Here is a 25161-nt window from a genome sequence, read left to right as displayed (position 1 = left end):
TTCCTCTTAGAATTTGACATTAATTCGTGACTGTTCTTTAATACAATGCAACAAAATAATTGGGTAACAGTCAATGTAAATGTGCATGCTGAGTCAATATAAAATCAGAAACAGATTTTTGTTTGCATTTTTTTCAGTTTTTTAATTCCTGCCAGGAAGGCGGAAGAGCTTTGGCCAAACACATGTAAAACGAAATGAAGGATCGGTGACAAGAATAATACTCAGATCAAAAAATCTAGCAATTAAGTGTCTAATGGTTGCATTCTGTGCATAAAGGACACTGAAGTTTTATAAAAGATGAAATATGGAATGTGCCTTTACCAAAATTAAGGGTTTTATAGATTTTTAGTGATGCAAGACTGTTTTAGACTGAACCACCAATAACAAAAATGGGCACTTAGAAAAAGTTAATATAGCTTCATGAGCAATGTGCTCCTCACTGGTGACAAAAGGGCTTTATTTCCTCATACCATGGCACTGGATTATAAAATACTGTAATACGCAGATTCTACATAGTCTCACACAAACCTATTAGCTATACATTTAAATGTTTGGCTTATGAATATACTACATATCTATTTTAAAAATACTATAAAAGACCATTAACACAAATGCCATTCTTTTAAAGATCACTACTATGTTACAGCCGAAATCCTTCATCCATAGGGATATCTCCAGTAATTAATTGTATTTTGCCAATTTTTATATGCTTTCCTCACCCCGTGTCAACTACTTTCAGTAACTGTTCATCAAAAAATTCAGTTCTTTCTTAATTATGGCTTATTTTATTCATTGTTAAGTTTCTTCTCTGTTTCAAAGGTAATTATCCTTGGGATTTTTTTTTTTTACCTCTTAATCAGGCTTCCCAGGTGGCTCGGTGGTAAAGAATTCAGCTGCCGATGCAGGAGACTCCAGACCTGGATTTGATCCCTAGGTAGGAAAGATTCCCTGGAGGAGGAAATGACAACCCACTCCAGTATTCTTGCTGGGAAATCCCATGGACAGAGGAGCCTGGTGGACTACAGTCCATGGGGTCACAAAGAGTCAGACATGACTGAGCCAGAAAAGGTGCAGCCCTAACAGAATAGTTTCTTCTGTGTGTTGATCCCCTATGCAGTGATGTAATTCCTCATAATAACATTATAATAAAGTATACAGTTCCCTTTTATCCATCAATTGAATTTTTAAGCATTGGAGCCAAACAAAAGGATGAGATTTATGAATTTGCCATTTTGGGATTGGTGCACCTCCCAGGAAATAGAGGGTCCAAGTATGGCCTTACATATATAAGGCTTGAGTGGCCTAGAAGTCTATGATTGGCTAGAAAAGGGCACAGAAGAGGCGAGGTTAGGCTGTTTCATGGTTCATCCATATGCACAGGAAGTTATCCCGTATCAACTTTATAGGAGCTGAGTTGGAGAGAAAGATTATAACCAAAAGCCATCTTATAAACAGTGGCAAAAATAAGAAGCAAAAATCTTCTAATGTTGTGAGTGAAAATCACTCAGTTGTTTCCGACTCTTTTCGACTCTAGGGACTGCATAAGTAAGTGTTAGTCGCTCAATCATGCGGACTCTTTGCGATCCCATGGACTGCAGCCCACCAGGCTCCTGTGTCCATGAGGTTTTCCAGGCAAGGATACTGGAGTGGGTTGCCACTTCCTTCTCCAGAGGATCTTCCCAACCCAGGGATCCAACCCAGGTCTACTGCCCTGCAGGCAGATTCTTTACTGACTGAGCTACAAGGGAAGCATAGTCCATGAAATTCTCCAGGCCAGAATACTGGGGTGGGTAGCCTTTCCCTTCTCCAGGGGATCTTCCCAACCCAGGGATTGAAGCCAGGTCTCCTGCATTGCAGGTGGATTCTTTACCAGCTGAGCCACAAGGGAAGCCCAAGAATACTGGAGTGGGGAGCCTATCCCTTCTCCTGGATCTTCCTTACCCAGGAATCCAACCAGGGTCTCCTCCATCACAGGTGGATTCTTGACCAACTGAGCTATGAGGGAAGACCTCTAATGTTGTATGAGAACTTAAAAAGTTCAAAATAAATCCTTTGAATCCAGTGACTGGGTTTTTATATTTCACTATGCTTTTAATAGATGGGAAGTGAAATTGACTCCTCTATCTTTAATAACAGATTTAGTATCATTTGTATCATTAGCCCAGATCCAGGGGAAGCAGGATAAACACATCTTTGCTGAAGCAGGATAATTTCAGACTTTAAAAGGCTGACTGATTCACAAGAGTTTGACAGAAAATTTGTTCATCTACCTCTGTCCTATTGGTATAATTTGAGTGTCTATTTTGCGCCAAGGACTCTGCTTTCATATAGGGATATAAAGAAGAAGTACTTTTCCTTCCCTCAGCATTGTTTTGTCTGATCTTTAAGCCAATTCAGGAGAATTTTTAAGTCTATCATTCAGATGTCCTGCAATTGACCTAATTTTATTTTTCATTTTGGTAAGGTTTATTCATCTTAATATTTCTCATAAAGCAATAGTTCTCCAGAAACAAACCCATTTCCCCCAAAAAAGAGATTTCTTGGGCATGAGAATATTAAGATATATTATGCTATACAATTTGGAACTGTTATCTTTACTGTAGTATTTATTCAAATTCCCCAGTACTACATGTTAATACTATTCAGTGTTTCCTAAATTTGTGTGACCAAAAATCTTATTAATCCTCAGGAGAATTGCACATGCCAAGATGAGTATTCTGAAAAACATTCCCTAATGGTGGCTCTAGACTTATAAAGACAGGCAGACTGTTCTTCAAAGTTGTCTGTAAACCTCATTAACAAAAGGGCTACATGCCAATGAGAACAAGATAAATAACTTCTGTAAAGCCCTTTAGTTTCCAAAAGTGCTTTTATATAGTTGTTTTACTTGATCTCTGTACTAACCCTGTAAGATTTATAGAGCAAGGATTATTGGCTCTAAAGTCACATAGCTTGTGAGAGGGAGGAGCCAAGATAAATAGTGTAACAAGTATATAAATATTAAAAGTGAACATGAGTGAAAAGGTATCACTGAAAACTACATGATTTAATGAATTTTGAAATATACGACTATTTCTGAAGTCTGAAATCTGGCTGGGTACCTAGAAGCATGAAAGAGCTTTTTAGACAGAAGCATAAGCCTTTAAGAACTTTAAAAAAAAAGACCTCATAAAAAGGAAACTTTGTGACACCATGTCAATGTTTCCCAGTCATCTGGTCAGGTGTGCGTGCTCATGTTCAGCTGTGTCCAACTCCTTGCGACCCTTTGGCCTGTAATGTGACAGGCTCCCCTGTCCACGGGGTTTTTTAGACAAGAGTACTGGAGTGGGTTGCCATTTTCTCCTCCCAGGGCTCCTCTCCACAAGGGATTGAACCCGCCTCTCTTGTGTCTCCTCCTCTGCAAGTGGATTCTTTATTGTTGAGCCATCAGCAAAGTCCCCTTAGTCACATGTCCTTTTCCAGCAATTCTTACTGTGCTTTCCTTTGTCTTCAGTTTTTTTTTCTTCATATATCCCATTGTAACACACTAAGTTCTTCAGCTTAAATTCTTTTTTGGTCCTACTTATACAATCAGCTATTGCTTCATTTTTTACTCCCCTGTGTAGCAAAGTTCTTCAAAATAGTGGTCTACTCACCGTGCACAAATGCTTTCTTTATGAACCTACCCCAGGAAGGTCTTTGCTCCATCACTGCACAGGAACATCTCCTGTTACCATCATCACTGATTTTATATTACTAAATACAGTGACCAATGCTCAGCCCTTTTTGAGTTAACGTCATAGTTGTTCAGGGCTTTCTAGGTAGCTGAGTGGTAAAAAATACGCCTGTGTGATGCAGGAGACATAGGAGATGAGGGTTGGGATCCTTGGGTAGATCACCTAGAGGAGGAAATGTCAACCTACTCCTGTGTTCTTACCTGGACTATCCCATGGACAGAGCACCCTGGTGGGCTACAGTCCATGGAGTCACAAAGAGTCAGACATGACTGAGCGACTGAGCGTACATGCGTGCATGCAGAGCTGTTTAATTTACTCTTTCCTTCTAGGTTCATTTTTATTTTTCATTTGCAGTATAGGAAAGTATACTCTCTGTTTTTCTGTTACCCCACCAGTTATTCTGTCTCAGTCTCCTTTCCTGGATCATATTCTTCTTGATTTTTTTTTAAAGCATCTAGATATTCATGTTCAATGAGAGTATTTTATTCTGAGAGTTGCATTAAACTTGCTTTAAACTCCTATTCCCATAAAATGAAAACTCCTATATACTTTCCAAGATTTCTTCAGTTTCCAGAAAGATTACATTCTCATGGTCAGAACTTGCTCTAATATTTATTTATTTATTGAAGTATAGTTGATGCAAATATTATACTAATATTAGTTTCAGATGTACAGCATAGTAGTTCAGTGTTTTTTAATAGATTATACTCTATTTAAATAGAGTTACTTCCTGTTTTCTTATTGAATTCTTAATGTTGGGATAATCCAGGGTTTAGTCCTCCATCTTTTCTCTCAGTGATTTTGATCATAAATGCTATCTGTGTGTGAATAACTTATAAATCTTTACTTCTAGTTCAGACCCTACAACCAAGCATATATATTGACCTGCCTATTGAACATCTATCTCCACTAATATATCTAAAAGACACTGAACCTTAAAATGTCAAAAAACTTATCTTTTGAAATTCCCCTCCAAAATTCCCTGCATCTGCTCTATCTCAGATAATGCAAATCTCAGCTTTCCAGTTGCTCAGTCAAAAGAATTTGGAATTATTCTCAGGTCTTCCCTATGTCTCATGAAAGTGAAAGTCACCCAGTCGTATCTGACTCTTTGTGACTCCATGGACTTCTGTGGAATTCTCCAGGCCAGAATGCTGGAGTGGGTAGCGGTTCCCTTCTCCAGCGGATCTTCCCAACCCAGGGATCGAACCCAGGTCTCCCACGTTGCAGGCGGATTCTTTACCAGCTGAGCCACCTATATCTCATACCGCACATCAAACTGTAAAGAAATTCTGTTTGTTCTACTTTCAAAATATGTCTAAAATCTGCCACTTCTCACCACCTCCAGTTAGCACTCGGCTCTAAACCACTATCATCTCTCACCTGGATTATTGTAGTCAGACTCCTTCCAAGGCTCTCTGCTTCTCTCATGGGCTCTTACTGTCTATTTTTTAACATAGCATGAATCAGTGATTTTTAAAACCTAAATCTGAACATGTCAATCATATGCTTAAAACTCTGCAAATGTTTCCTATTTACCACAAGACTCTACATGATTTATGGGGATTCCCAGGTGGTGCGGTGGTAACAGGAGCTGCGGGAGATGTGGGTTCAATCCCTGGTTTGGGAAGATCCCTGGGGTAGGAAATGGCAACCCACCCCAGTATTCTTGCCTGGAGAATTCCATGGACAGAGGAGCCTGGCAGGCTACACTCCATGGGATGGCAAAGAGTAGAAACGGACTGAGCAACGAAGCATGCCCACTACATGATGTGACTTCCCTTAGCTTCTGACTTCATCTCTTCCCTCACCCCAGCTACACTGGCCTCCTGTTGACTTCTTTATGGCAGTTGATATCTGCCATACCACATTGTGAATCAGCCTTAAGTATACATATGTCTTCTCTCCTGATCCTCCTTCCCATCCCCCCACCACATCCTACCCCTCTAGGCTGAGTTTCCTCTGTTATACAGCAATTTCCCACTGGCTATCTATTTTCAGTTCAGTTCAGTTCAGTCACTCAGTCGTATCTGATTCTTTGTGACCCCATGAACTGTAGCACGCCAGGCCTCCCTGTCCATCACCAACTCCTGGAGTTTACCCAAACTCATGTCCATCGAGTTGGTGATGCCATCCAGCCCTCTCATCCTTGTCATCCCCTTCTCCTCCTGCCTTCAATCATTCCCAGCATGAGGGTCTTTTCAAATGAGTCAGCTCTTCGCATCAGGTGGTCAAAGTATTGGAGTTTCAGCTTCAGCATCAGTCCTTCCAATGGACATTTACATATGATAATATATGTTTCAGTGCTACTCTCTCAATTCGTCCCATCCTCTCCTTCCTCCCCTGTGTCCACAGATCTGTTCTCTATGTGTGCGTCTCTATTCTTGCCCTACAAATAGGTTCACCAGTACCATTTTCCTGTTGACTTATGACTTGATCTTCCCTCTGTCTAGAATGCCCTTCTCCCAGATATCTGTGTAGCTATTTCCCTCTCTTGCATCAAGCCTTTGTTCAAGTGCCATTAATGTATTCTAATATAGAGTATAATTCATTTATTTATAATACCTATAATTTATAGTCTGTCGTTCTAGCTAAGAATAAACTCCATGATGTTTAAAGTTTCTGTTTTATTTCTGATCAGGTTTAAGTACCTACAACAGCTCCTGGCACGTGGTAAGCTCTGAAAGTGAAAGTGTGAAAGTGTTAGTCCCTAAGTTGTGTCCAACTCTTTGCAACCCCATGGACTGTAGCTCACAAGATTCCTCTGTCCATGGACTTCTCCAGGCAAGAATGCTGGAGTGGGTAGCCATTCCCTTCTCCGGGGAGTCTTCATGACCTAGGGATGGAACCTGGGTCTCTTACATTGCAGGCAGATTCTTTACCATCTGAGCCACCAAGGAAGACCCATAAAAATATGTTAGGTAATTAAATGCCACACTATTTTAACTAGTATTACCTAAATCCTGATTATTAGAGCTTAATTATAATAACAGTTTTTGAAGTCCCATTTTAAAACCCTATCATATTTCCATTGGAATTGCTTAAGTAAATAAATGAATTTTGGGAGAATAGTCACCTCTATGATACATTGATTTTTTTTTTTTTTTTTTACCATGGGGATGGTCTTGATCCCTGTCTCCTGTACAATGTCATGAACCTCAGTCCATAGTTCATCAGGCACTCTATCTATCAGATCTAGTCCCTTAAATCTACTTCTCACTTCCACTGTATAATCATAAGGGATTTGATTTAGGTCATACCTGAATGGTCTAGTGGTTTTCCCTACTTTCTTCAATTTAAGTCTGAATTTGGCAATAAGGAGTTCATGATCTGAGCTACAGTCAGCTCCTGGTCTTGTTTTTGCTGACTGTATAGAGCTTTTCCATCTTTGGCTACAAAGAATATAATCAATCTGATTTTGGTGTTGACCATCTGGTGATGTCCACGTGTAGAGTCTTCTCTTGTGTTGTTGGAAGAGGGTGTTTGCTATGACCAGTGCATTCTCTTGGCAAAACTCTGTTAGACTTTGCCCTGCTTCATTCCGTATTCCAAGGCCAAATTTGCCTGTTACTCCAGGTGTTTCTTGACTTCCTACTTCTGCATTCCAGTCCCCTGTAAGGAAAAGGACATCGTTTTGGGATGTTAGTTCTAAAAGGTCTTGTAGGTCTTCATAGAACTGTTCAACTTCAGCTTCTTCAGCGTTACTGGTTGGGGCATTGACTTGGATTACTGTGATACTGAATGGTTTGCCTTGGAAACAAACAGAGATCATTCTGTCATTTTTTAGATTGCATCCAAGTACTGCATTTTGAACTCTTTTGTTGACCATGATGGCTACTCCATTTCTTCTAAGGGATTCCTGCCCACAGTAGTAGATATAATGGTCATCTGAGTTAAATTCACCCATTCCGTCCATTTTAGTTCGCGAATTCCTAGAATATCAACGTTCACTCTTGCCATCTCCTGTTTGACCACTTCCAAATTACAAATACCTGTGAAAATAAGAGAAGTGAAAAGCAAAGGAGAAAAGGAAAGATATAAGCATTTGAATGCAGAGTTCCAAAGAATAGCAAGAGGAGATAAGAAAGCCTTCCTCAGCAATCAATGCAAAGAAATAGAGGAAAACAACAGAATGGGAAAGACTAGAGATCTCTTCAAGAAAATTAGAGATACCAAGGGAACATTTCATGCAAAGATGGGCTCAATAAAGGATAGAAATGGTATGGACCTAACAGAAGCAGAAGATATTAAGAATATCTTCTTAATATTCTTGAATATTAAGAAGATCTTCTTAATATTCTTGAATATTAAGAATACAAAGAAGAACTGTACAAAAAAGATCTTCACGACCAAGATAATCATGATGGTATGATCACTCACCTAGAGCCAGACATCCTGGAATGTGAAGTCAAGTGGGCCTTAGAAAGCATCACTATGAACAAAGCTAGTGGAGGTGATGGAATTCCAGTGGAGCTATTTCAAATCCTGAAAGATGATGCTGTGAAAGTGCTGCACTCAATATGCCAGCAAATTTGGAAAACTCAGCAATGGAAAAGGTCAGTTTTCATTCCAATCCCAAAGAAAGGCAATGCCAAAGAATGCTCAAACTACCGCACAATTGCAGTCATCTCACACGCTAGTAAAGTAATGCTCAAAATCCTCCAATCCAGGCTTCAGCAATACGTGAACCATGAACTTCCAGATGTTCAAGCTGGTTTTAGAAAAGGCAGAGGAACCAGAGATCAAATTGCCAACATCCGCTGGATCATGGAAAAAGCAAGAGAGTTCCAGAAAAGCATCTATTTCTGCTTTATTGACTATGCCAAAGCCTTTGACTGTGTGGATCACCATAAACTGTGGAAAATTCTGAAAGAGATGGGAATACCAGACCACCTGACCTGCCTCTTGAGAAACCCGTATGCAGGTCAGGAAGCAACAGTTAGAACTGGACATGGAACAACAGACTGGTTCCAAATAGGAAAAGGAGTACGTCAAGGCTGTATATTGTCCCCCTGCTTATTTAACTTATATGCAGAGTACATCATGAGAAACGCTGGACTGGATGAAGCACAAGCTGGAATCAAGATTGCCAGGAGAAATATCAATAACCTCAGATATGCAGATGAAACCACTCTTATGGCAGAAAGTGAAGAGGAACTAAAAACCCTCTTAATGAAAGTGAAAGAGGAGAGTGAAAAAGTTGGCTTAAAGCTCAACATTCAGAAAACGAAGATCATGGCATCTTGTCCCATCACTTCATGGGATATAGATGGGGAAACAGTGGAAAGTGTGTCAGACTTTATTTTTGGGGGCTCAAAAATCACTGCAGATGGTGATTGAAGCCATGAAATTAAAAGACGCTTACTCCTTGGAAGGAAAGTTATGACCAACCTAGGTAGCATATTCAAAAGCAGAGACATTACTTTGTCAACAAAGGTCCATCTAGTCAAGGCTATGGTTTTTCCAGTGGTCATGTATGGATGTGAGAGTTGGACTGTGAAGAAAGCTATGTGCTGAAGAATTGATGCTTTTGAACTGTGGTGTTGGAGAAGACTCTTGAGAGTCCCTTGGACTGCAAGGAGATCCAACCAGTCCATTCTAAAGGAGATCAGTCCTGGGTGTTCATTGTAAGGACTGATGCTGAAACTGAAACTCCAATACTTTGGCCACCTCATGCAAAGAGTTGACTCATTGGAAAAGACTCTAGTGCTGGGAGGGATTGGGGGCAGGAGGAGAAGGAGATGACAGAGGATGAGATGGCTGGATCACATCACCGACTCAATGGTCATGGGTTTGGGTAAACTCCAGGAGTTGGTGATGGACAGGGAGGCCTGGCATGCTGCGATTCGTGGGGTTGCAGAATCAGACACAACTGAGCGAGTGAACTGAACTGAACTTACAGTTTTGTTGCTATTGTGATTGTTAGTTCCTTTTAATTTTTCCAATAAATTAATAAAGGCATATAAAGGTACAGTTGATTTCTAAACAGTAGTATGACATGCAGCAAACTTGCTAACCTGTTAGTAATTCTAAGGGCTTGCTCTTGAGCTTTTAAGTAGTAATTAAATAAGGAGTTTTACTCTCTTCCTTCTCAATTTTCATTTTACTTCTTATATACTGGTCCAATACAGTGTGAATAGCATGGGTCAGAGTGTCATGCTTAATTTTATAGTCTTCAGAGTTTCACTTTTGGAAATCAGTGGCCCCTCAAAATCAAATGCCATCCATGTACTATTGCAATAACCCACTGACATACAAGCTAAATGAAACCATTCCATCCTAATTACTGCCCTGGTTTTGAAGTTTTGCCAGCAGCAGTATCATTCCCTAACAGAGTGGTTCTTCAGAGAACTTTTGCTCTTTACAAGTTATGCTAGATTGAGGCTTAGTTTCACACTTAAGTTCCCAAATGCATTGAGATGACTGAGCCAGGAAGGTTATACTCTTACTTCCCTCATAACAGGGTCTCCTTGCTAACCCTTAGAGACTTTTCTGATCCAGTCAATTGACTTAGTCTGTAAGAGAATTTGGAATAACATTAAACTTCACAATTAAAAGGTGAGTAATTGAAACTCTGGTTTGCCTTCTCCCTTTGGAGATTTCATTGTAATTATGCAAATGCCCCTCCTCTCATCAAGACATAGTGGAAGAAATAGTTTATCGAGGCTCTACTAAATATTATTCCTCTAGCACAGGGTGTATACTTTTTATATTTACATATCTAAACGGACTTCTAAGTAATTCTTGTAGCTGGAAAGATCCTCGTCACTCTTACTTGTTTGTTCTATAGCTGAACAAAGAAACACAAGAAGACTTTTAATTGAAAACAAAAATAAAAAACAAAATCAGACCAAAAAATCTTTATGTACTCTTCATCTCCTTATATCTTCTAGTTATATAGATTATTTAAGAATTTTACAGAGGAATGTTTTTCCATATTAATATTTTAAGATTTGTATTTTATGTTGTAATATGGGAAACAGCTACTTTTCCCATTTATGAGTGTTGTTAATTTTGATCATAGGAACATTGACTAGAAATTTCTTGATATTTTATTTAGACTTAAGAGTATAAAAAAGAAATGTATTTCTATTAAGCCACATACATCAGAGAGTGAGTGATTTGTATTCTAATTTAAACATAATGAGAGCACTGGAACTTCAGAATAACTGAGGTTCCTCTGATGAAACGATCCTTCTTTTAAATTTTGTGGAAATTTAAATGGCTTAGAATTTCTGTAAAAATAATAAATCTATTTTATACTTATTAATAAACACTGTTCACATTAAACTAAGAACTGACAAAGGCCTCTTGCTGGGCATTTGGATTGAATAAAATTATCAAGAATTAAATATATCATAATGAATTTGCAAATCTCAGTTTTGAACAAAAAAATTATTAATGGAGAACTAACTATTAATATAAGAAATCATCTGGTCTAGAAACCTTCCAAGAAGAGCAACATTTAGCCAACTCTATTATAGAGGTGTTTTTCTTCTCATCTTTCATGAATAAGAGATAAAGTCAGGTCATTCCATCTGAAATAGTACATTAAAAATAATTAGTTTATATTAGGATAAAAAATACTAATTTCTTGGGTCTATTATCAGATCTTTTATTAAAATTCATTTCATCAATCCTTATCCTTTTATTTTATTACTTTGAAGCTTTCCTCTTTGGGCCAGAGAGTTTGTTTAGGTTTAATAAATAAATTGGATATAGTTATTAGTAAAGTACCTGCATAATAGAGGTCTGTGGTTCTTAACCTCAACTAAACATTGCAATTACTTGGGAAGATTTAAAAACAATTATATGTCCGGACCCCACAATTGGATGGAATATAGAGTGATTTCCATTCTATATTTTTATTCAGTTCTTCCAAGGATTCTAATGTGTGGTCATAGTTGAGAATAACTGATATGTAGTACAAATATTAGTGCTTTGTTCTAGGCTCTAGGTTTGTAGCGATTGTAAATAGATGATTTATATATAGTAAAACAGGTTTAAAGAGTCACTGTGGAATTGAAAATAACAGCTGTGAAATCTGTACTGGAGAATTTCAAATCAAAGACAAAATGTTATTTGTTGAACAATACTTGAAATCTGAGGTCAAGTCTGATTTTTTGAGAGCTAAAAAGCAATATGTGTGCTGGAGATTAAAAAAAAAAAAAAAAAAAACAGTTTAGGCAGGCTAAGATGCCCAAAAGCAACAACCTTGAAGCATTAGGAATCCACATTGTTTAAATGCTATCTGGTCCTTATGAATTTTATTTTGTTGTCAATCAGTTGTGTCTGACTGTTTACTACCCCATGGATTGCAGCCTGCCAGGCTTCCCTGTCCTTCACTATCTCCTACAGTTTGCTCAAACTCATGTCCATTGAGTCGATGATGCCACCCAGCCACCTCATCATCTGTCACCCACTTCTCCTCCTGCCCTCAACCTTTCCCAGCATCAGGTGACTTTTCCAATTAGCTGGCTCTTGACATCAGGTTGCCAAGGTATTGAAGCTTCAGCATCAGTTTCAGCATCAGTCCTTCCAATGAATATTCAGGACTGATTTCCTTTAGGATTGACTGATCCCCTTGCAGTCCAGGGGACTCAAGAGTCTTCTCCAGCACCACAGTTCAGAAGCATCAATCAATTCTTTGGTTCTCAGCTTCCTTTATGGTCCAACTCTCACATCCATATATAACTGCTGGAAAAATCATAACTTTGAATTTATGGACATTTGTTGGCAAAGTGGTATCTTTGCTTTTTAATACACTGTCTAGGGGCATCATAGCCTTTCTTCCAAGAGTCAAGTGTCTTTTAATTTCCTGGTTGCACTCACTATCCACAGTGATTTTGGAGGCCAAGAAAATAAAGTCCATCACTGTATCCATTTTTACCCATCTGTTTGCCATGAAGTGATGGGACTGGATGCTATGATCTTCATTTTTTAAATGTTGAGTTTTAAGCCACCTTTTTCACTCTCCTCTTTCACCTTCATCAAGAGGCTCTTTAGTTCTCTGCTTTCTGTCATTAGGGTGGTGTCATTTCTTAATTGGTTGCTTTATTTGATTTATTCTTTTTCCCCACATTATGTTGTATTTAGGCAGGAATCTTCATATTCCTGTTTCACAGCACATCCAACCTAGTATCTGGCATGTGGTAGAAGCAAAGGAAATAGAGTCTTGGTGATTGAACGAATGAGTAAATGAAACAACAAGTAGGTTTAATGAATGGTTAAATGATATAATAAATGAACAAAAGAGAATGCACAAAGACATAGAAAGAGAGAGAAAATCAACAAAAGAAATAAGAGTGGCAGGAGTAGACTCCTAGGAATCAGAAACTTGAATGCCTTCATTCAAATCTTAATCTTACGACGTTTCAGTAATTTGACCCTAAAATATTTACACTCTGTGCTTCAATTTCCTTTACTGTATCCAATAGGTTGTTATGGACCTAGAGTTTGTCATATAGAGTAAAGTCAGTCAGAAAGAGAAAAACAAGTTTATTAATATGTATGTAGAATCTGGAAAAATGGTACAGATGTACATATTTTCAGGGCATGAATAGAGATGTTGACATAGAGAATGGATTTGTGGACACTGGGGTAGGGATAAGGTATGGGATAAACTGGGAGATTGAGATTGATGTATATGCACTGCCATATGTAAGTCAGATAGCTAGTGGGGGCCTCCAGTAGAGCACTGGGAGCTCAGCACTGTGTTCTGTGGTGACCCGGATGGTTGGGATGGGAGGGGAGGTGCGGCTGGAATGGAAGGCCAGGAGGGAGGGGGATATATGTATACCTGGAAGCTATAATTTTCATCATTCTAATGAAAATGCAGTCTTAGTTTGGATTTGGAGGCAAATCCAAATTTGAAAATTTAAAGTAAAATGAGGAGTACAATGATCTCTTGGAGTAAAAGGAAATACTTGCAAGGGTATCAGATCAAGAGAATAATGATTTGGAAAAAAAGCTATATATTCTTTTTTCAAGACATAAATCACAGGTTTAAAATGACCTTTCTACTCTGAAATTATGAAAGCATATATTAAACTCAGCACAGAATATATTTAAGATGATTTGAATAGATGAAATATATATTTTTTAAAACAGATAATGCCGTAGTATTCTTGCCTGGAGAATTCCATGGACAGAGGAGCCTGGCAAAAATTACAGTCCATGTGTCACAAAGAGTCAGACATGACTGAGCAACTTTCACTTTCATGTACTTCAGAAGATAAAAATGAGAGTTCAAAAAATTTCCATGGATAGTCCAAAATTCCAAAGTAGCATAAAGACTTTGTAAGACACATCTGTTACTTAATGGACTTAAAGGAATTGAGGAGGTTAACATTATGAAAGTGTTTTATTTTCATTGTCTGATTACTGTTTATATTTACTTAAATTTCTCTTGCCTTGAGCCCATTAAAACTATGCAATTTTTAGATAAGATTTTAATGGACTTCAGATGCACAAAATTGGAATAATCGTTTTTCTAATTAGAAAATTAAGATCAATCAGTTGCAGTGAACAAATATTTGCAGAATTTATATACATATGTGTGTGGTTGTGTACGTGTGTGTGTGCTGTTTTATGTATGTTCATATAGCTATATACACACACACAGCCGTATTCTTGGTACTTGTCAATACCATCCAACATGTGTTGTTTATCCTTTAGATTATATGTCCTAATTAAAAATAATAAAGTATAGATGAAATGAACTGTGAATTCAAAGTTTTGCATTTTAATTCAAGTCAGCTTTGTGTAATTACCTAAGTCTCAGTTTCTCCAAAGTTCTTAAGGACTTCAATCTTGAATGTAATATTTCAATAACATAAAACATTTTTCAAATAAAAAAAATTTATTTTCTAATTTTCATAGTTTCTAAAACTTTCCTTTTTTCTAGTTGGCTAGAGAAAATTCTCAATGTGAAGATGTAGAAATTCTATTAAAGCTCAAGGTTTCCTCCTTACTTACAGGTTGTATATAGAGATCAAAAAAATTTGCTGTTATTATAGAAATTCAGTAATATAATACCCCAGTGATCCCAAATTTGGACATAACTGACTGGCAATTGGCTCTAGCCTTTCTTCCTAAATCAGTTCTCAGTTGCTGTCTAATGAATGTAAATTGGCTCTTCCCAGTTCAACGTATAGATAATTATGTCATATTTTAGACCAGTTCAGTCACTCAGTTGTGTCCGACTCTTTGTGACCCCATGGACTGCAGCATGCAGGGCTTCCCCATCCATCACCAACTCCCAGAGATTACTCAAACTCATGTCCATTGAGTTGGTGATGCCATCCAACCATCTCATCCTCTGTCATCCCCTTCTCCTCCCACCTTCAATCTTTCCCAGCATCAGGGTCAGTTCTTCGCATCAGGTAACCAAAGTAATGGAGTTTCAGCTTCAGCATCAGTCCTTCCAGTGAATATTCAGGACTGATTTCCTTTAGGATGGACTGCCTGGATCTCCTTGCAGTCCAAGGGACTCTCAAGAGTCTTCTCCAGCACCACAGTTCGAAAGTATCAGTTCTTCGGCACTCAGGTTTCTTTACAGTCCAACTCTCACATCTATACATGACCACTGGAAAAACCATAGCTTTGACTAGACAGACTTTTGTTGGCAAAGTAATGTTTCTGCTGTTTAACATGCTGCACTGAGTGCCCCCAACCCTGCAGCAGACCACCGCTGACCCACGCCTCTGCCGAAGACTCCTGGACACTCATGCAGTGACCCCAAAAGAGACTGATCCAGACTTGCCCATGAATGTCATATATAAAGGTCACAATCAATGTTTTTCCATTTTGTGTTCTTAAAAACTGTCTAGAATGTTGGATTTTTATTAGCTTCACAATATTACTGGTCTATGTGGTCAAGAATTCACCTGCCAGTACAGGAGACACAACAGATGCAAGTTGAAGAAGATCAACCTGGGCCAAGAAGATCCCCTGGAGTAGGAAATGACATCCGTGTCTAGTGTTCTTGCCTGGAAAAAAATTTCATGGACAGAGGAGCCTGGTGGGCTACAGTCCATAGTATCGCAAACAGAGTTGGACACAACTGAATGACTGAGCACAAACACAATACTGGTCTGTGTTGTATGTGGTACTGCATACCCCAGGAAGGACTTTTAACTCTGGAAAGGCAGTTCCCTTCCACCAACAGCAATTCCTGGGCATGTTCTCAGCTCTGATCCCTCAGTGAGCATCAGTCCCAGCAGCTAAGGGAATCAAAACTGAAGGAGCATCTGGTCGACTGATCTGTGGTTCCTCTTCAAAATCCCTACCTAATTGTAACACCTCTTACCCATTTTACTAAGTAATTAGAAGTTTGGCACCTGCATTACAGACATTCAGTAATATTTTTGAAGTACTAACTGCAGATCCAGCTGGTATCTTAAGATGCTGTCTAAGACTGTCTTTCTCTGGCCTTTTAATTTTGATGTGTCCAGCTGTTTCTCCACATGTTAGGTAACTGGACTTATCAACATGCCTTGCCATTTGTTTGCTTTCCCATTCTCTCTGTTTTATCTTTCTCACTTATCTTCTGTGATGCAGTCGATAGTCCTCCTTTTCTCCTATGGGCACACATGCTAAATCATTTCAGTTGTGTCTGACTCTTTGCCACCCTTTGAACTGTAGCCCACCAGGCTCCTCTGTCATGGGATTCTCCAGGCAAGAATACTGGAGTGGATTGTCATGCCTTCATGCAGGGAATCTTCTCAACCCAGGGATTGAAGCTGAGTCCCTTTTGTCTCCTGCATTGCAGGCAGGTTCTTTACCACTAGCACCACCTTTTGTCTAATGTGACATTTGCATTCCCAAGTGTCATGAGTTACGCAAAATCACAAAATAAAAAACACAGAGCTCATGGGGGAAAGGGGTTTGCAGCACAGCTTAGTGACTTCGAAAAGAAATAGAATACTAGTAAAACTGGTAGCACAGTTTTACCCATGTTAAATGGTTAAGAATTGCATAGCTATGATAAATTTAACTCTTTACCTTGAAAAAGATGTGAAGTTTGCTTATTAAAGTGGGTGTCGGCAGGGGTATAACTGTGAGCTGTTGTGAAGTGGTGGAAGGAGCGGGTAAGTAAAATCGGACAGGTGTACAGATATGGATGGGTTAACCCGAACTGCTCCCTGAAGTGTGAGTTCGGTGTTTGATGCTTGAGAAATGAGCATGTGTGGCATTTTGATTAATATATTCCTACACTGATTGATTCAGCAAGGTCTGTTTTTCTGCGTTCGGCCAGTGATTCTCAAGAATGAGATTGCACGTGAGAAAACACAAATTACATTATGTTCAATTTGTTCCTTAATGTATTTATCATGCTAGAACAAATTCACATTTCTCAAACAGGCATTCTAGCAGAATTGATAATACTTTCTTTGCTCTCTCTCCATTCTTTCCTATTTCTGCTTGATTGTAATCTTTTTGTTTTAGCACTTATTTCTCCCCAGTTCCTGCACTGTCTTCACCACAAAACTCCAGTGCAGTTTGGCTGTAGGGCATCAGTCTGAAGACATGGATCACCCTGGTTTCCAGGCAGCCCCTTCAAAAAGAGGACAAATCAGTCTCAAATTATTTAAACTCTTTCAGCCTCTTTCCTGTGGATTGTGCACACTCATAACTTTTATGTTGATAGCAATATAGAAAGCAAGACTTTTCTATGCCATACCTTTGTTCCAACAAGGTCAGATTCACAATAGGAATAATCTTATTTAAAAGAAAAATGTTGTGTAAGCTCATTTACTGAGTGTCATTGAAAATTAATTGCAAATTCATAAAGGATCTTGAATAAAAGTAGAAAATATTACATAGTTTCTTACTAATGATAGGCTGTGTTACATAAATATAATATTATTTTATAATAAATTTCATATGTAATTGATTAAAAATAGCTGCCACTTACTGAATGCTTAGGGTTTACCTGTGTTTTGTGCTAAACTGTGTATAATGTGTATATAGTAGCTTCCAGTTCAAATGCGCCTTTTAACCTACTTGAAAATTACTGGTCTACTTTTATATTTTAACGTCAATTAAGAGTTTTCTCAGAAGCTTAGTTTTCCTCCAAAGTTAGTTCTATTAGAGTTCTTACTGTTCAGTACGAAATGTTTATCAGTCTTAGGTCTTTAAGGTCATGGATTTCAAATTAAAGAGGTAGATAATTCTCGGTGTCATTTCTTTCTTTTTTCCCACAGCGATTGTCCAATGGTTCTATAGACTCAACTGATGAAACAAGTCAAATAGTCGAACTACAAGAATTGCTTGAAAAACAAAACTATGAAATGGCCCAAATGAAAGAACGTTTAGCAGCCCTTTCTTCCCGAGTGGGAGAGGTGGAACAGGAAGCTGAGACAGCAAGAAAGGATCTCATTAAAACAGAAGAAATGAACACTAAGTATCAGAGGGACATTAGGGAGGTAAGTGATTCATAACACTTTCAGTCTCTGCTTCCTAAATGCTGCCTCTGAGATATTTTTCCATAATTTCCACTGATGGCATGTGCTCATATATTTTCCCAAAAGATCATAAATTGGAATACATTATGTTAGTTATGAAACTTATTCACTAAGGCAAAAATAGTTTATTTCATCACTTCTCTAAATATGTACAGAAAGAAAATGTTGGTAGCAAGTCTCAGAATTAATGAAAACTATAGTTTTTTTAATGAATTTTTAAAAGTTTAAGCTGTTAATTTTAAATAACCCTAGATTTGGGTATGAATAATGAATTGCTGTACTCTTAGCAGATGGGAATACCCACAGACATTACTTTAAAAATGTCTCTCTTATTTTGGTTTTGTATCTATGAATGTGAATGTACATGTGTGACAGTGGGAACCTTTCTTTTTCTATATATTCAGTTCTTCCTAAATGTAACATCACTTCATCTATTTGAAAAAGAGTACTTTATGACAAAAGTTACAAGATGTCTTATTTGTGACATTGCGGGATCATTTTACCAACTAAAGTGCAAAGTTTAGAATCTTCATTTTATCACTCCATTTAATTAAAAAGAAAAATTATCTACATTCATGAACTTTTTATGATTTTCACATTTTCCATTTTACATGTTCTTTTAAATCACATTTTTAATTTTTTTATCTTTTGTGTTTCATTAATTAGCTATTATTGGAGTTGACTCTGTGTATCCAATTCTTTTCTTCCCATTCTCCTTTGAGCCCCTTTTATCTGTCATACTTTTGCTTCCACAGTCCCGTCAAAACAGTTCTTATTTAGTTTAACTTCCATGTTGCTAAATCCAGGAGCCACTTCTCAGTCCTTTGAAGCACTTGATCTGATTCCTGATATACTTTTTCATCCTGCTACTAGCACACTACACTCTTCCTGATTTTCCTGCATTTTTGCTTGCTACCCCTGTCTCAGGCTGCTTTACGTTCTCTGCTTCTCATCCCTAACTGTGGAAAGCCTTCCCTCTTCAATCAGCCTTAACGCCCCTGGTAAATCCATGCTGTTTCATAGCTCCAAAAACTACCCATGGCCTTATGATTCCCAGTTTATATCTGCAGCTTATCTGTCTCTCCTGATTTCCAGATGCCTGAATCTAGATCTCTAATGGGGGTCTCAAAATTAACATCCTCAAGACTGGTTTATTGCTATTCCCCCTAAGAAGTCAGATTTATTTGCAGCCTTACTTATCGCAGCTGATGGCAATACTACTTATTGGTGTTCAGACCAAAAACCTTGGAACTGTCCTTGGTACCTCTCTTTCACTCACACTGTATTTGATACATCCACAAAGCGTATTACTTCCAACTTCAAAATGAGTTTGTCACATGACCTCTTGCCACAGTCTTCGTGGCTCTTGCTTACTCCACACAGCAATCTTCTGCCATTAGAGCATCATGATAATGTATACTCAGCACTGCAGCCTGAGTAACCTGTTACCGTGTAAGTCAGCTCAAGTCACTTTCTCCTCGAAGCTCTTCAATGACTACCTATTCTACTTATAGTAAAAGCAAGGTCCTTGCGGGGGTCTACAATCATACTATCTCACTGCCACCCTCTGACCTCTTGGAACTCTACTCTTTCCCTTTACTCCATTCAATTCAGTTACTGTGGCCTCTTAAACAAGCCAGATCTATTCTGTTGCATTTTCTTTTCCTTCTGCTTTTTACTCAAATGTCTTCTCAGTGGAGCACTCTCTAAACCTAGTGTTTATAAATATACACTCTCCTTCTTTCATTTTTTAAAAATCTCACAGAATTGCTGCCATCTGACAGCAGCATATACTTTACTGATTTACTTGTTTGTCATATGCCTCCCTCTCCAATGTACATAAATATTCATAAGAGCTGGGATTTTGTGTTTTGCCTAGTTTTGTTCATTGCTCTATTTTAATCACATATACAACTATTGAGTATATAATAGGCACTCAAAAGCTCTTTGTTGAAAGAATGGATATTTATGAGTGTTTGGTGTAAACATCGAAAGGCATGGATGAAACCAGGATATGTCTGCAAACAATGCCTACTATCTCAGAGTAAGATAGATGATCCATGAAGTGAGAGACCAATCTGCCACTGCTTAGATAATGCTCTCTATGCCTTTATATTGGAGAAGGAAATGGAAACCCACTCCAGTGTTCTTGCCTGGAGAATCCCATGGACAGAGGAGCCTGGCAGGCTATGGTCCATGGGGTCACATACAGTAAGACATGACTGAAGCAACTTAGCATGAATGCCCGCCTTTGTATGAATTAACAGTTCACAAATGCATCTCTCATCTTCACTCCTTCCAGCACTCAAACTCAGATAATTTATAAAGTAGGCGAAGTGTAACCTCTCTTCTGTATTACTGTTATGAAATGCTACAATTTTTGAGCAGTAAACCACCAGGGCCATTCTTGAACTTTTAATCATTTTCTACTTCTTCATCTCTTAGTCTCACAGAATTAGCAGTGTTTTGTTTTATTTTGTTTTCACTTAACACTCACCTGTTCTATTTACACTTGTTTAATCCAGTGTCAACTTAGACAGCATATTAAAAGGCAGAGACATTACTTTGTCAACAGAGGTCTGTCTAGTCAAGGCTATGGTTTTTCCAGTAGTCATGCATGGATGTGAGAGCTGGGCTATAAAGAAAGCTGAGTGCTGAAGAATTGATGCTTTTTAACTGCGGTGTTGGAGAAGACCCTTGAGAGTCCCTTGGACTGCAAGGAGATCTAACCAGTCCATCCTAAAGGAAATCAGTCCTGAGTGTTCATTGGAAGGAATGATGTTGAAGCAGAAACTCCAATGCCTTGGCCACCTGATGCGAAGAGCTGATTTATTTGAAAAGACCCTGATCCTGGGAAAGATTGAAGGCAGGAGGAGAAGGGGACGACAGAGGATGAGATGGTTGGATGGCATCACTGACTCAATGGACATGAGTTTGGGTGAACTACGGGAGTTGGTGATGGACAGGGAGGCCTGGCGTGCTGCAGTCAAGAGTCAGACACGACTGAGCGACTGAACTGAACTGAATCCAGTGTCGCTCGCAGATAGAGCCCAGTATCCCCAGCTACCCGTTTCTTATGATCTATGTAAAAATAAAACTTTGATTCTAAATAGTTTGGATGTAGGTGACAAAAAGTTGAGTCAGATTTAAAATATCAGTCACATATTTGATGCCGGATATTTTTGTTCAAATTAGGAATTCCTTTCAATAGCTAAGGTGTGTTCTGCTTTCAGAAGGAATTCTTTTAAAATAGAACTATTCTTATCAGCTCATAATTTCTATGTAGTTATAATATAGAAAGGTTTCATGAGAAAGGAATATTTCTCATCATTCACATTTGAGGGAGAGTGGTGCAAACACAAATGCTTCCAGAGCTCAGGCAAACAATATAACTGTGTAAAGAGGAGATGCATACAGTAGGAAGTGATAGGGTTAATGAGATCCGGACGAGGAACCTATATTCTGCCTGTCTTTTGGATGCGTCGTGTGTGTGTGTGTATTAAGGACACTGTGAAGGCCAAATAAATTATGTCCCATAACATCCAGGTCACAGGCCCTGGGGCTCTGGTTTGCTGCTAGAAATCACTTGAGAAGCGACCTTGGAATCTATTCCAGATGGATTATGTTTAATTTCTTTCATTTCTCCTGTCCTATAGGGAAGATACTTCTAATTGTGCCATTTTTCTCAGGTTATGTAAATAACTTGTCCAAGGCCTACCCACTGTTCTCCCAACACACCACTTCCCCACTTCCCAGCACCATAAAGGATGGAAGACTATTCCATCTTCAGAATCCGTGCTTCTTCCATTAGGGGTAGCTTCGAAATCAGCAAGATGCAATCATTTATTCAGAGATAGCAGCCATCAAAAAGAATGCAGCTCACTATAACTACTTCCTATATTATCAAGCCTTTTACCTTTTATATAAGCAAGAAAATATGAAAATCATGTACTTTCAAAAGGTATCATATAAACATTAAAAATTTCAGACTTTGCTTTGTATCCTTGTCTACTAACTTGCAAGCTACAAAGACTACTAGCTTGCAAGATTTCTAAGTAGAAAACAAAATAAGGTGATCCTCCTTGCTATCTCTATAATGCTGCCAGCACAGTATCATTTATATATGATATACACAATAAATATTTGTCTAATTAAGAAAAAAATAGAGAATAGGAAAAATTGACCATAAAATTAAAAACTTCAATGCAGTTGCTGTGCATATGCATAGTCGAATATATCTGAAACAAATTGTGTGCTTATCTTTCATTAATGGTTTCAGACTGTATTTTAGCAAATATTCTTTGTCAAGAAATAAATCTATTCAAAATTAATTTTTAAGTTTCATCTTAAGTGCTCCTTAAATTAACTGTAGCCTGTTAGAGTAGGGGCTTGGTTGAAGCTTTGCACAGGACTCACACTAGAAAATATAGTCAGTCTCATGACAGAGACTGAATTACCTCTCCACTCTTTAAAAAAGGCTACTAGCTAGTAGTAATGAGTAATAGTAATACCTCCTTAAACATATTGCTAAGTAAAGAGTTAAAATTTTCTGTGAAGTATTTCAGTTATATTTTATTTTGTGAATAAAAACAGCTCATCACTCTAACTTCTTAAGAGCTCTTTGAATGTTCCCTAAGTGATTGTATGAATGACTACATATAATTTAATCTTTTCTGTTATCTGAAACATGGAGTTATATTTTTTCACTTTAGTAACTCTAAGTTATTATAGAATTACATTTATTTGTTATAATAAAATATAGTCTATAACCTTCAAGTCAAGAGAAAATTAATTATGCAGTTTTCTCCCTTTTTTAGGCTGAAGTTTTTAGGAACTAGGAAAAACTTTCTTGCTTAGAATTTCTTAGTAATACACAAGGAAAAGATATTTCTCCAACTTGTAAATTCAAAATTTATTTTTGGCAACACAGCCTGTAGTTATAAATTGAATCTCCTATATGAATCATTGAATTAAAAGTGAAATACCGAAGTCCCATCCAATGACTCTTACACATAACATATGTCATAGTCAGATCAGCTATTAATAATTGTAGGTATAATAGTAATAAAAATAATACATAAATAATAACAAAAAGCTATTATTTATTGAGTGGGTATTGTACATGATAATAAAAAAGAAGCTAGCATTTACTGAGTGTGTATTATATACAGGACATCATGCAAAGCACTTACAATATTATATCATGACAGTGTTACGTAGTAGGTATTAATATCCCAACCAAAGTCCAAATTTTAAGAAAAAGAAGATGACACATAGAAAAATTAAGCAATGCGTACCTAGAGCAGAGCTAATAAGTATCAAAAACTAGGATTAAAAGCAAGTATATGCTACTTCATAGTCACATTCTGAAGAAGCACGTGTATGCCTTTAACTGAATTTTGTAAGACATTTATATATGTAAACTAGGTTTAGAATTTTTTCTTGGGCTACAAAATTGACATAATATTCCCAGAGTTCTGAATGAAAACAAAATTAACACTATGATATATAACAATACGATTAATAATTGTAGCCACTCTGAAGGAATACTCTGAAAACCCTACCATCGTTGGACTAAAAAATATAGAAAATAGAGTAAGTCTAAATTTTAAGGAAAAGTTTTTTGAATTGTAGCTTCTGTTTGGATGGCTATGATCTAGGGAAGTGTATATACTGTTGAAAAAAATAATTTGGATGATTTTTGACAAATTGATGGATTAATTTTCACACTTTTGAACATTAGTATAAATACAAATAACCAAAGAGGTGTTAATTTGGTCTTGAAGTTCGGTAGGATTAAGGTAGTCAAAGAAGGCAACAAAGCCTAATTTCAATCCTTTTAGCCATTACTTTCGGTATTTCTCTCTTATTTAAACTTAACCTAGATGTCTAAAAAAATTATCAGCTGTGGTTTTAAAGACTGAAATGCTCTGAGACTTTCTGAGCCAAAAAAATGTTACCTTTATATTAATTGTTGTTTGACAAGTCGTAAAGTCTTAAAGGCTTCTGTGAGAGGTATTTAAAGTACTTTGAGACCTGGTTCATGCCCTTCAAAGGCTGCATTTAAAAAAGAAGTATTACTAGTAGTAGTAGCAGCAATGAAAGAAAGGAGATCTAACAGAAACCTTTAAGTGCCTTTTGATTTGAAAACAAAAGAAAAAATCATTTTGCCGTATTCTACAGGAAGGAAAACATGCAGTTGCGCTTCTGCTTTGGATATGGTTGTGATCGCTTACCTTTAGTTCCTCCGTTCTGGGTGTGGACATTCCCTAGGAGTGAAGTTGGGGTCTGAGATTCTATTGCAGCTTTAGAGCTTCCACAGGCAGACAAGTTTTCAGAGGAGTGCCGCTGTCCTCTAGAACTGCTTCTATGCTATGCTGAGTCACTTCAGTCGTGTCCGACTCTGTGCGACCCCACAGACGGCAGCCCATCAGGCTCCACCATCCCTGGGATATTCCAGGCAAGAACACTGGAGTGGGTTGCCATTTCCTTCTCCAATGCATGAAAGTGAAAAGTGAAAGTGAAGTCGCTCAGTTGTGTCCGACTCTTAGCGACCCCATGGACTGCAGCCCACCAGGCTCCTCTGTCCATGGGATTCTCCAGGCAAGAGTACTGGAGTGGGGTGCCATTGCCTTCTCCAGAACTGCTTCTAGTCTTATATAACTGCTTGCGTTAAGTGATATTTATTAAAGACAGTACTAAAGAGCTATATTTTATATTTGAGGCATGTAATTTCTAAACTAGAGTGGGTGAAAATCCTATTAATTTAAAACATGTATAGAAAACAGTTTTAATATGATCATAAAACCAGTTCTTACAATTTAAAAGTTCTTTACTTTAAAAAGAACCAACTTTCTGAAAGGAAACTTTCACTGACTTTTTTTTTTTTTTTTTGGTGAGCTTAAAAAGCCCTATGTCAGTTATAACTTCCTTTATACCAGTTTAGTGTGATAAAGTGTAATTTTCCAATATGAGAT

The 25161-nt window shown here is 37.8% G+C and overlaps 1 protein-coding gene across 20 annotated transcripts in view; it reads left to right on the top strand.

Moving 5' to 3' along the window:
- Window positions 1–25161, top strand: part of PPFIA2 (PTPRF interacting protein alpha 2) — a 501225-nt gene that overhangs the window by 354948 nt on the left and 121116 nt on the right. For all 20 annotated transcript variants that reach the window (XR_011566513.1, XM_070788874.1, XM_070788862.1 and 17 more), the window contains one exon: window positions 17924–18145. Coding sequence is in view for 19 of the 20 variants with exons in the window: in XM_070788874.1 (XP_070644975.1) it covers window positions 17924–18145 (222 nt within the window). In the remaining variant the exon portion in view is untranslated. The remainder of the gene's footprint in view (window positions 1–17923; window positions 18146–25161) is intronic.

The sequence above is a fragment of the Bos indicus genome, chromosome 5, assembly GCF_029378745.1.
Source record: "Bos indicus isolate NIAB-ARS_2022 breed Sahiwal x Tharparkar chromosome 5, NIAB-ARS_B.indTharparkar_mat_pri_1.0, whole genome shotgun sequence".
NCBI lineage: Eukaryota > Metazoa > Chordata > Mammalia > Artiodactyla > Bovidae > Bos > Bos indicus.
This window is presented reverse-complemented; position numbering and strand designations above follow the sequence as displayed.